Below are 12,292 nucleotides of genomic sequence, written 5' to 3' on the forward strand. Positions count from 1 at the left end.
ATCTCTTTGAAGGTATTGCCCTGCATAAGAACAATTTGAATCCCCTACACTAAGGATGCTCTGTGCCAAGTTTCACTTTGGTTCTGGAAAATGATATTGTGAAATTTTAGACAATGATGATAATGGATAAAATTATGTTTTTAAAAAATTTACTGGTTCCTTTAGCTCAGATGGGCTAATAAATATGCAACAGGCACAGTTTTGCAGTTGACATTGAAATGCGACTGGACATCTCTTCAATCTTGTTTTAGAAAACTACATGTACATGCCCTATGTACTGAATTCCTTGGAATCATACACATGTTTATGCCTTTAATTAGTTGTATGTGCCAAAATAACAATTTTTTTTACATTATACTGTAAAAAATACACATACATGTATTACAAGATCTTCTAATCCTGCTGAAGACAGAGGATCTATCTTAATCATTAGAATAAGTAAGTCTAAACTTTGAAAGGGAAGACCTTAATAAAGAGGTCAACATGCTACACAAACAAAATATTATTATATTTAAAAATAACATTTATTCCAATGTAATTACTGGTACATGTATTTCTGTTACAAAAACTATTTCACTTGAAAAACTGAGAGCAATTGATATGTTCATATTTGTGGATTTATGTTGTCAAATCAAAATTTAAAAATGATACACAGTGTGTTTAAAAATTGTCTTCACAAACCAAAACTTGACTTATTTTCACTATGCTGTTTATTCCATGTCACATCCAAACAGATGATCTTCTGGCAAATCATGGTCATGCTTGGTATCAAAATTCAGTCTTCAGATGAGTCACACCTATCCAAAAGAAATTGAAATTTTTTAATCTATAATTCTTTTACTAATAAAAAGTGCAATTCATGAGATTATAAATTAGATTATCAAATTGAGAGATAAGATATTGTCACATTTTCTGTGTATAATTTGTAAATTTTAATGTACTCTTTCATCAATTAAAAGAAGTTTACTCCAATTAAGGCAGTCATTTATGCTATTCCCTAATAAGACAACATACAAGTGCAAAGTAATCATGCACTAGTGGGTTTAGGATAATGTGCTAGAGTATTTATGACAACATACTAGCACGATGTGACAATGTGCTAGCATGTACGTCAGTGATAATATGCCAGCACACTGAATCCAACATGCAGTGAAGCTAACACTCAACAGATTGTTTAAAGTTGTGTTTGCATGATATTTTGTTTTGTGTTAACACAGCAGCGTGTTGTTTAAAGCTGCATTGGAGTGGCAGTCTGTTGAAATTAACATGCTAACACACTGCAACTTCACATCATTGGAACACCATAATTTTAAAACTGACAAACCAATATCTTATGATTACTAACTAGGTAATTGCAACTGTAAATGCTGATTTCATGGTGACAATAATACCGGTAAATTTGAAGAGGTTTAAAACTAACATATCTCTATATTAGTAAAAAGCCTCGATTAAATTCGCTTTCCACCAAATACGGCCTAGTTAATTAGTGAAAAATCAAGTGTTCCCAAACGGAAAAGATTTTTAACAAACCACTATCAAACCATCAACAAACTACCAACAAACTATATTTTCGTGGTTTGTTACAATAGTTTGATAGTATAGCATTTAATGAATTTAATAAGTTCCTTTTTACCTAAAATAAGGCTGAACTACAGTAATTAATCTTCTGTGAATGTGGATGTGTATGCTTTTACTAAAGATTTGGGTTTTTAATTTATTTATTTTCAGATTGACCAATAATTCCAATACTAGTTTAGATCAGTTTTGAATTATGGGAAGTATACTTGAAAATAAGACAAAAAAGATGTCTTTCAACGTTGCAATAAGGTGCCAGAACAATTAAAGGAAATATTGCAGCATTTTCCATGCCAGATGAAGCAGGGAATATTTTAATGTCAGCTTGAAGAACATTTTTTTGGTGAAAAATGAAGATGTGCATGACGTACATGAAGGAGAATATGTGATAAGTAGATGCATGGACATTGGCTTGGAATTGCATCTCCTAAACAGAAGGGAACATGTTGGAATGTTGCACTTGCATTGGCTAAACTTGTGAATCCTGGAATTTAAAATACTCTGAAACAAGACTTTTTGAATATTTCCAAATGTGACTGTTTTAAGTGTTTTCAAAGACTTGTGGATTTGTAAAGGTTATAAGGAAAATTCAAATCTTAAGTGTTTTGCTGAGGGATTTGTTACCAGTGATTTGTTAGTAGTTTGTTAGAGTGGTTTGATAGTAGTTTGTTGAGTGGTTTGATAGTAGTTTGTTAGAGTGGTTTGATAGTAGTTTGTTAGAGTGGTTTGATAGTAGTTTGTTAGTAGTGGTTTGATAGTAGTTTGTTAGAGTATAGTTTGTTAGCTCATTTGCATGTGATTTGCTATACTATTAAACTACTTTCAAACCATAGTGGTTTGTTAGTAATTTGTTATAGTAGTTTGTTTGCCCTTTTTTTCCGTATGGGTTGTTAATTGAATTTTTCTGTGTTTCCGTTTCATCCCTACCACATACTTCAAGGTATCACACCGGTAATTGACCAATCAAAATGAACTTAGTCAAATGTAGGTCCATACATATAAAATTATTTTTCTTTTCTTTTGAGGCGTTTTTCTATTTTCTTCCAAGCCATTTTTACAACTTTGGTACCTGTGCCTAGTAAATTTTATGTACTTTGTGAATAAATAAAGGTTTTTGACAGGAACTATTTTTTTCAGGGCATAGGAGGCTACTTCCTGTGATGCACTCGAGGTGTTTATAAACAAAGTGAAAACACGTGGATTTGAGGGTAGCCCTGTTTGCAGATGGAAAAAGTCCGAAAATGCCGTGTGGGTACCCTGTTTTTTGGTGTCAGCTAATGTGACAGGTAATGTTTAACACCTCCTGCTAAATATTTTTTCATGTAAACAAATACCTGATTTTTAACGATTTTTTATGCTATATAGAATTATATAGTGAAAACAATTACCGGTGTGATACCTTGAAGTTGATTATGAAAAATCATTTAAATCCTTATTAAAGACATTTTTCATTTTTAAAAGGCATATTTCAACAGAATATGTGATTTTATTAACTTTTTGTTAGAAAACACACAATTTTAAAATTAGAATTAGAATTTACATTATTTTTCACAGATTTCTGTGTAAAAATTAACAATAGGTTACTGTTTACACTCAATACTTTAAAATATGAGTAAAAAGGTAGCATTATGCATCTAAAATGTAGAAATAAGTCAGAGAATGTTGTTTTTTCATTTTATATGACTGAACATTATTTGCACCAGCTGACCACAGTCAATTATAGTATCTACAGACTTTGCGGTAAAGGGTGTTAAAGCTGATTTTTCAAGAATAGACTAATTCTAGGTTTGCGAATGAATTTTCAGCACAAGCGACAACTGCGATAAAATGTAAACAAGTGAAATATGTTCTCACAGAATGATAATTTCTACAGACATATGATTTATTTTAATTTATTCACACCTCCATTGATACATATGTTACTGCATTGGAAGAATAGAAATAATGAAATGAGTCAGATCTGTCTAATAAACTTCATACATAAGCTACATAAGTAAAATTCATTAAGAATTTTTCACAGGAAGGAAGGTTATGACCAAAAAATCCTTAAATACTGTCAGAGTCTGCATGATAATACTTATTCTGAGTTCTAATCATGCATCATACATGTAGTGCAGAATGTCACTTAGCAACATGGCATGCCTCTTGTGGTTCTCAGGACTTTATTCATGCTTTCGCAGCTGACATTCATGTTTTTTCAGTTTGTCGGAGACTGTTTTTTATCATTTTTTCATTTATATGTAGGTGTTGACTGTCACTTTTGATTTAATTCTCAGTCAGTGATGCTTATATGAGCATGATCTATTAAGGATATCATTGTACTGAAATATTAATAAATTGCAAATTTAACTGATGAAGAAATTTGGCATATTTACATAATTAAAATATCAGAATAACTATAATTCAGCTAATAAGGTGCACCTTTCTTCTCAGATCACCTCCTATAAATTTTACCAGCAGTTTTTGTACACCCACCCCCCTCAAAGAATCATGGAGGATGTCCTGAAACTGGTCTCTGTGATGCATTTTGTCACATATAAAAGTGTTCAAACCCATAAAAATGTTTAATATTTATATTTTAAAATTTGAATTTTTATTTTTTATGTAAATTTGGTGAAACAAAAAGAGGTAATCTTGCATAAATCATGGAAATTCATTAAACACCTTTGGAATTCCTGAGTAAATCCATGAAAAGAGAATAATTATGCATGTTAAATTGAAATTTCATGGCTACTTTGTGTCTTAAGAGAAAGCCAGTTACATAAATCACAACAATAAATTACATCTGAATTGTTGTCTCCATTTTCTTATCATCAAAGCCAGTTTATTGGAGTGTGGGAGCTGTCAAGAACCTCCCTAGATGCTGATATCATTTAGACTGTCCTGAGTTACAACACAGCATTTAGATAAACTTCTGCACAGCAGCTTGAAGACAAATACCTAGGCTTTATTTGGAACATAAATTGACCAGATACAGATTTCATTATCAACCCAGTATTTAACAATTTCTGTATTTTTGTTCATTCTGTGAAGGGGAAAATGCAACTTTGTTATGTAATAATTACATAATGGTCTTAGACTTGTAACCTCTTTTTTGTTTGTTGTGAAGAACAAAGCATATACTCTCCACAGATAAAAAATTGGTTGCCAAGCTTATCCTTTTAATGATGAAATTCTGCTTCAAAAGATGCACAAAAAACTGCTTCCAGAGTGCTCTGTGTGTTATTCTTGACTGCTCTGGAGTAAGGGAGATAAATGCTTCATATCTTCAGAAATAAGGGGATTTAGATCACCAGACTTGAGGATGTTGGGGACAATTATTTAATAAATCTCAGGTGCAAAAATGAAAAAATCGAACACTTTCAAAGGTCCTTCAAGGTATCACACCGGTAATTGACCAATCAAAATGAACTTAGTCAAATGTAGGTCCATACATATAAAATTATTTTTCTTTTCTTTTGAGGCGTTTTTCTATTTTCTTCCAAGCCATTTTTACAACTTTGGTACCTGTGCCTAGTAAATTTTATGTACTTTGTGAATAAATAAAGGTTTTTGACAGGAACTATTTTTTTCAGGGCATAGGAGGCTACTTCCTGTGATGCACTCGAGGTGTTTATAAACAAAGTGAAAACACGTGGATTTGAGGGTAGCCCTGTTTGCAGATGGAAAAAGTCCGAAAATGCCGTGTGGGTACCCTGTTTTTTGGTGTCAGCTAATGTGACAGGTAATGTTTAACACCTCCTGCTAAATATTTTTTCATGTAAACAAATACCTGATTTTTAACGATTTTTTATGCTATATAGAATTATATAGGGAAAACAATTACCGGTGTGATACCTCTATTCACATGTTATACAATTTTGATCAAACAGGATACTGGTATTGCACAATAAAAGTCAAACCTATGCATGTATTTGATTTTTTCCGGAATTTCGCCTCCCTTTTGAACTTTGGGGAGATATTTCTAATATAGCGCATTCCTCGCTGATAGATTTTTAAAGTTTAAATAAATAATGAAATTCCCCAAAACAAATTTCCGACAAAAAAGTTATCAGCGACGTATGCGCTGTTATCGAAATTAAACCGTTTGACATTTAGCGGGAAGAAGAGAAATTGTCGTCTGTTCCGTTTATGAACAGAGTAAAATACACGGTTGATGTCTGTGCCTGCTATAGATGTTTCCTGAGCTTTAAATCATAAGACAAGACTGTAAGTATATGAAAAACATAAAGTTTAGTACAATTTACCCATTGAACAGCTGTTGCATACTCTGATTTAAAGATTTTTACAGCAATATTTTAACAACAATCGGAGCTAGCTCAGTATATCTACCTATCGTCAGCTATAGGCCTAAGCTATATTTCCTATTGGCTGGAGGGCATATAAGAACTGTATACACGATTTCAATTAATTCTACACAATTTATATAGTTCCTTGGCTTCCAAATTCAATACTTAGTTATTTTTACTTTACTGATGTTCTTGTTTACATTGAGAATCGGAGTTTGTTTACAGAGGCCGCGAAACGGTGCCAAAAAATGAATATATTATATCTTTATGTGTATAACTGTGCAGTAATTGCAAACATAACAAGAAAATCAAAATGGACCAAAAAAAAGGCATTTTGTTGTTTAATTATATAGTTTTAACTATGTTGTTTAGGAGATGAAGTCAGAAAATGTATGTAATTGTAAATTGTTGACTTTAGCTCTTTTTTTATTTTTTTGCAAGGGAAGTCACTCCTAATGATTAAAGATTTTTTTTTCTAAAAAAATAAAATAATATGATTTGAGTGAATTGCTGATATATATTATATGTCACTTTCAAAACTTAAAGATTATATCTCTAAGAAGTAATCTGAAAAGTCCACCCCTTTTTTACACATTTAGAATACATACATAATGTCTTAATATTGAAAAATTATTGGAATTTTTTAAAAAGGTATTTTAAAAAAATCTCAAGAACCACTGGTTCAGAAATGATGAAACTCAGGTGAAAGCATCCTCAGGTAGTGTAGATTCAAGTTTGTTCAAATCATGACCCTTGGGGGTAAGGGTGGGGCTGCAATGGACAGTCTAATTAGTTTACATATATTAGAATATAAAGGGAAAATCTTTAAAATTCTTTTTCTCAAATAGCAAATAGTCATATTTATCTGAAAGCATCCTCAGGTGGTGTAGATTCAATTTTCTTTTTCAAATAATGACCCCTGGGGGTGGGATGGGGCATCAATGGAAGGTCAAAGTTTTACATTGTATAGGAAAAATCTTCAAGTCATCTTCTTATGAACAGCAAAGCCATGAGTGATCATAATTAATATAGAAGCATCCCCTGGTAGTTTAGGTTTGAGTTTGTTCAAATCATGACCCCTGGGTGTAGGGTGGGGCTACAATGGTAGATCAAAGTTTTACATAAGAATTAATATATAGAAAAAAATCTTTATTTTTTTTTAAGAGCAGCAAAGCCATGACTAGTCATATAACATGTAATATAGAAGCATCTGCAGGTGGTGTAAATTCAAGTTCGTTCAAATCATGACCCTGGGTGATAGGGTGGGCCAACAATTATAGGTTTAAGTTTTAAATAAGAATATACAGGAAACATCTTCTCAAGAACAGAAAAGCTATGACTGGTCTTTTTTTTAACGATTGGAAGCATCCTCATGTGGTCTAAATTCAAGTTTGTTCAAATCATGGCCATGAGGGCTTTTAACATTTAACAGCAACAACAAAAATGTCTTCTTGTGGAAACGGTGAAAGAATATATGTGAGGAACATACAGTTAGTTAATATTTTGATGTGATCGACATTTTCAAAACATGGAGGAATAAATTGAGAAACAGCACACTTTTTTGTGTGCAATAAATATACAGTTTTTATAATAATACCCTGATCTAAATTACTTAAACATTACTATGGATGATAATTAATTATAAATTAAAAGAAAATTAATTAGAAAGAATTACGGTGTTATTCAACATTTGATAATATATTATACTGTTATTTTCATTCTTATTTTAGATCAACAATTAATTTGCATTACATTTCCCTGCAGGTGAAACTCTTCATGACTATAGTGTGAAATTCCTTTGTGATGGTTGTCTGGAATTGAACCCCTTAATGAAGACTGAATTTAGTTGAGAGGTATGCCCCCACCCACATCATTTTAAAGCATTTATAATAATTCATTGATTTTTTTTTACAATCAAATTGAAAATTAGATGTTAGATCTGCTCGCATCTTTGCTACACTAATGACATCCCATTGAGGGTCATGTCAGAGGTCAAATTCTATCAACCAATCAAATCTTTGCCTTCAAAATCATCCTATATTGTTGAAATGAATAAGTCTAGAGCTGTTCTGAATTCGACCTTTGACATGACCCTCAATGGGATGTTGTTAGAATTTAGTGTAATGAGTATGCGAGCGGATCTAACATTGAATTAAAAAAATGATTTTGGAATTACATACAAAGTATATATAATTTACATATACTAGGACCCTATAATCTTAATTACTTAAACATTACTATTGTTAATAATTTCAACTGACAACATTTGATAATATATTATACTGTTATTTTCATACTTATTTTTGATCAACAATTAATTTGCATTATATTTCCCTGCAGGTGAAACTCTTCAAGACTATAGTGTGAGATTCCTTTGTGATGGTTGTTTGGAATTGAACAAGACATTTTAAACAGACCACCCTTAATGAAGACTGAATTTAGTTGAGAGGTATCCCCCCCTTGTTTTAAGGCATTTATAATAATACATTGATTTCTTTTACAATCCAATTAAAAATTAGATCTTAGATCTGCTCGCATCTTTGCTACACTAATGACATTCCATTGAGGGTCATGTCAATGGTCAAATTCTATCAACCAATCAAATCTTTGCCTTCAAAATCATCCTATATTGTTGAAGTGAATAAGTCTAGAGCTGTTCTGAATTCGACCTTTGACATGACCCTCAATGGGATGTTGTTAGAATTTAGTGTAATGAGTATGCGAGCGGATCTAACATTGAATTAAAAAAATGATTTTGGAATTACATACAAAGTATATATAATTTACATATACTAGGACCCTATAATCTTAATTACTTAAACATTACTATTGTTAATAATTAAAAGAAAATTTAGGAAGAATTACATCGTTATTCAACATTTGATAATATATGAGGGAAATAAAAATTAATTTCATGGTTCTCAGGCCCTCCCTCATCTCTTCGAAGGGCACGTAATTGACCCTTTTAATTGCTAAATCAATAAAATAAAAACAACAAATCACCTCCCTCATCATTTTTTGAGGTTTTGTACAATGTAAAAAGCTGCCTCATCATGTTTTGGGGGCAATAAAAAGTAAAAAAAAAAAAAAATGCCTCCCTCCCTCAACATATTTCTTGAAAAAAGGCCTGAGAACCGACAAAATAATTTTGCATGGCCTTATACTGTTATTTTTGTACTGATTTTAGATCAACAATTAATTTGCATTACATTTCCCTGCAGGTGAAATTCTTCATGACTATAGTTTGAGATTCCTTTGTGATGGTTCTTCGGAATTGAACTAGACATTTAAACAGACTACCCTTTATGATGACTGAATTTAGTTGAAAGGTAAGCCCCCCCCCCTCCCCTTTGTTTTTAGGCTTTTATATATAAATAACATGGTTACTGTCTTAAAATATTTAGTAAGCGATATTATGGTGAAGGTAAGAAAATGTAATAAAGGGAGTGGCTTGATGAGCCCTTTCTTGTTTTTGACCCAGTGGTTCTTGAGAAGATTTTTGACCCAAGCCTATATATAGCTTATATTTCAAGAGAGTTATTTTTTTTTATCCTGCAATAAAATATTTACATTTGAATGTCCAAGACAAGCTATTTTCAACAAAATTAGGCACATCTCTGCAGTTGAAACTATGACGCCATGGAGTAAACACTGCTGAATATACATGACATTACAATGCTTTTAGGCATTATTAGGGCATTGTTTGAACAAAGTTTTAGTTTATTAGGTTACCTTTATTAGGTCAATGCAAGTTGCAGGATAAAATGCATTGATTTTTATGCCCCTGTAATTGAAGATTTGGGGGTATAATTAGTTTTTGCTTCGTCCATACACCTGTCTGTGGGTGGAAACTAAGGAATAAAATATCACATGAATTTAAAATTGGAAAGAAATTGCGTTTTACATGTTAATCAATTTATTACACACTGAAGAACATACGAAATTTCAAACATGATGCCAAAAAAATATCCCTCATAATTTTTAAAAATCTTTTTTATTGATTCATAGATGCCTGGCAAAAAGACTTACAAGTGCTTCATCTGTCCTCGGAGAACAAAACAGACAGACAGATATGCTATTTCGAAGAGTCACAGATCAGTGGTTACCAGATTATCGGGAAGAACACCAAGCGAGGAAGATTTTCTGTGCAACAAGTGCCGCCATATATGTAAGTCTCATGTGAAGGGAACTAGGAAAGGAAAAAACAAACTTCAGAGTTCTAGTGTCTATAATAATCTGACATCTACATCTCAGCCATCATCTTCAACGCCTGCTAGTCCTCCTTCTGTACAGCTGCCATTTCCCAGCACATCGAGAGGCCACTCTTCTTGCTGTATTTGTAAGAGACCTGGACCAAAACTCATTGTTGTTCCGGTGAACATTAGGCATCAGATATTCATTTCTAAGGAAATCATTATCCCTGCTGGAGCTAGATGTTGTCCTAATCACTTACAGGGAAACATAGGGGATCTTCAACCCATTTCTGAAACAACAACTGTTAATAGAACAACAATAGCTCAACTGGTCAAGTTTCTAAGGTCAGAGATTCAGAGGCAAGAGAAAACTAGACTTAACTTAAATAATGATGAAAGTCTTAGTGATGCTGAATATGTGAACCTCATGGGGATTTCGAAGGACTCATTTAAAGACTTGTTACAATACATCGAAGGAAAAGTTCGGCTCACTCCAGCAAGATCTCTGAGGACAAGTTTAGCAATATTTTTAATGAAAATCAGAGGAGGAGAATCTAATCGAGTTTTGTCCACACTCTTCAATGTGTCTAAATCCTGTGTTAGAAGATGTATTAGTTCTGTACGATCAGCTCTTGGAGGAAGATTTGTGTCAGAGAATCTGGGTTTCCAGCACATCACACGTTCTGATGTCATACAGCATCACACAAGACAGATTGCCCAAACTCTTTTTGGAAGCAGTCCAGCTGGTAATCAGGTGATTTTGGTTTTGGATGGGACATATATCTATATAAACAAGAGTGGAAATTTTCATTTCCAACGACAGTCCTTCAGCTTACATAAGGGACGCCCTTTACTGAAGCCCATGATCATAGTGTCAACAACTGGCCACTTTATCTCAGTGATGGGTCCATATCTTGCCCGAAACAATGATGCCAGTATCATCAAACACATCATGAAGTCCAACATTGAGGACATTCGTAACTGGGTACAAGAGGACGATATTTTTATCGTTGATCGTGGATTCCGTGACTCGATGGATTATTTGGAGGAACTTGGTATCCAAGCCCATATGCCTTGTTTCATGTCCAAAGGAGAAAAGCAGATGTCCACAGAGAGTGCCAATACAAGTCGTCTTGTCACGAAGGTATGTGTATTGTCAGGGATAAAGAAAAAAGGTCAGGAAGGGATTGAGAGAAATAATATAAAATTAAATGAAAGTTCCCTTTGATGAATGTAGTACACTGTATGTTATTACTAGCAATTTTGGGTTTACAATAAACATGTTTATCTTTTTTTTTTAGATCCGTTGGGTTGTTGAATCTGCCAACTCAAGGATAAAGCAGTGGAAGTACCTAGGGCATGTTTTACCAACAAGCCAGATTCCATACATAGGAGATTTCATAAAGATTGTGTGTTCTATATGCAATAGGTAAGAAATATTTATGTTAATATTTTTATTGAATCATGATAATCTGTAATAAATATCAATGCATTATGTATTTCAATGTTAAATGTATGTATATTAACAGATATCTGAAACCCCTCTCCAGTGGAAATGCTGATGAAGAAGAAAGTCTTGGATTGAAGATGCTTCATCTCTCCAAGCAGGTCAATGTCCTACAACAGCAGGTGGAGGAGCAACACTTAGATCGGCGTTCTGGATGTTGGGAACCAGTTGAAGATCTAAGAGGTATTTATGGTATATGTACTATGTACTGTTATAGTATGCATTCTATTCTCCAGTTGTTATTGATACAATATATGAAATTTTGTATACTTAAAGAATGATAAAAATATACATTGTTACATTTATCTTAAATGAAAATTGTTTGGGATTTTCATCCCAATTATGTACAGGTTATATTTGCAGAGCCATGGTGTTTCGAATTTGTTTATTTGTTTATTAGGTTTTTTCCATATCTTGATGAAGAGCAACTGCGTAACCTGACTTGTGGAACTTATCAGCTTCGACTCTCACCCAATTATGCCCAGGAACACTTGGAAGGTGACTGTCACATACAAGTGCATAAACAGGAACCAGGTCTTGTTAGGGTTCGGTTACAGAGTCGGCATGTCGCATCAAGAACATATCAGTTATGGATCAAGTATGATGAAGGAAATATTATTGCATGGTACTGTAAATGCAGGGCTGGAGCAAGGGTAGTTGGAATGTGCTCCCACATTGCTGCCATTCTGTGGTATCTTGGAAATGCCCGACACAATATCCAGACTGGA

The 12,292-nt window shown here is 33.1% G+C and overlaps 1 protein-coding gene across 2 annotated transcripts; it reads left to right on the forward strand.

Moving 5' to 3' along the window:
- The first annotated feature begins 7,607 nt into the window (after window positions 1-7,607).
- LOC134274427 (uncharacterized) lies at window positions 7,608-11,908 on the forward strand. 2 transcript variants are annotated; one of them, XM_062756719.1, is made up of 6 exons: window positions 7,608-7,717; window positions 8,205-8,313; window positions 9,086-9,193; window positions 9,873-11,201; window positions 11,359-11,486; window positions 11,587-11,908. In XM_062756719.1, exons 4-6 carry the CDS (start codon window positions 9,873-9,875, stop codon window positions 11,843-11,845), a joined length of 1,716 nt encoding a protein of 571 aa, XP_062612703.1. In that variant the 5' UTR covers window positions 7,608-7,717; window positions 8,205-8,313; window positions 9,086-9,193; the 3' UTR covers window positions 11,846-11,908. The 2 variants fall into 2 exon arrangements, with proteins under 2 accessions (XP_062612703.1, XP_062612704.1); XM_062756720.1 differs by lacking the exon at window positions 9,086-9,193.
- Window positions 11,909-12,292: the final 384 nt, after the last annotated feature.

Source organism: Saccostrea cucullata, unplaced genomic scaffold (genome assembly GCF_032062105.1).
Source record: "Saccostrea cucullata isolate Sc308-1 unplaced genomic scaffold, CSIRO_AGI_Scuc_v1 ctg7416, whole genome shotgun sequence".
In the NCBI taxonomy this organism is placed as follows: domain Eukaryota; kingdom Metazoa; phylum Mollusca; class Bivalvia; order Ostreida; family Ostreidae; genus Saccostrea; species Saccostrea cuccullata.

Bases quoted from the DNA above. Each gene is read 5' to 3' on its own strand.
- LOC134274427 (XM_062756719.1), top strand. From the start codon at position 9,873: ATGCCTGGCAAAAAGACTTACAAGTGCTTCATCTGTCCTCGGAGAACA. The intron at 11,202-11,358 runs GTATGTGTATTG...TTTTTTTTTTAG, and splicing joins CAAGTCGTCTTGTCACGAAG to ATCCGTTGGGTTGTTGAATC. The intron at 11,487-11,586 runs GTAAGAAATATT...GTATATTAACAG, and splicing joins GTGTGTTCTATATGCAATAG to ATATCTGAAACCCCTCTCCA.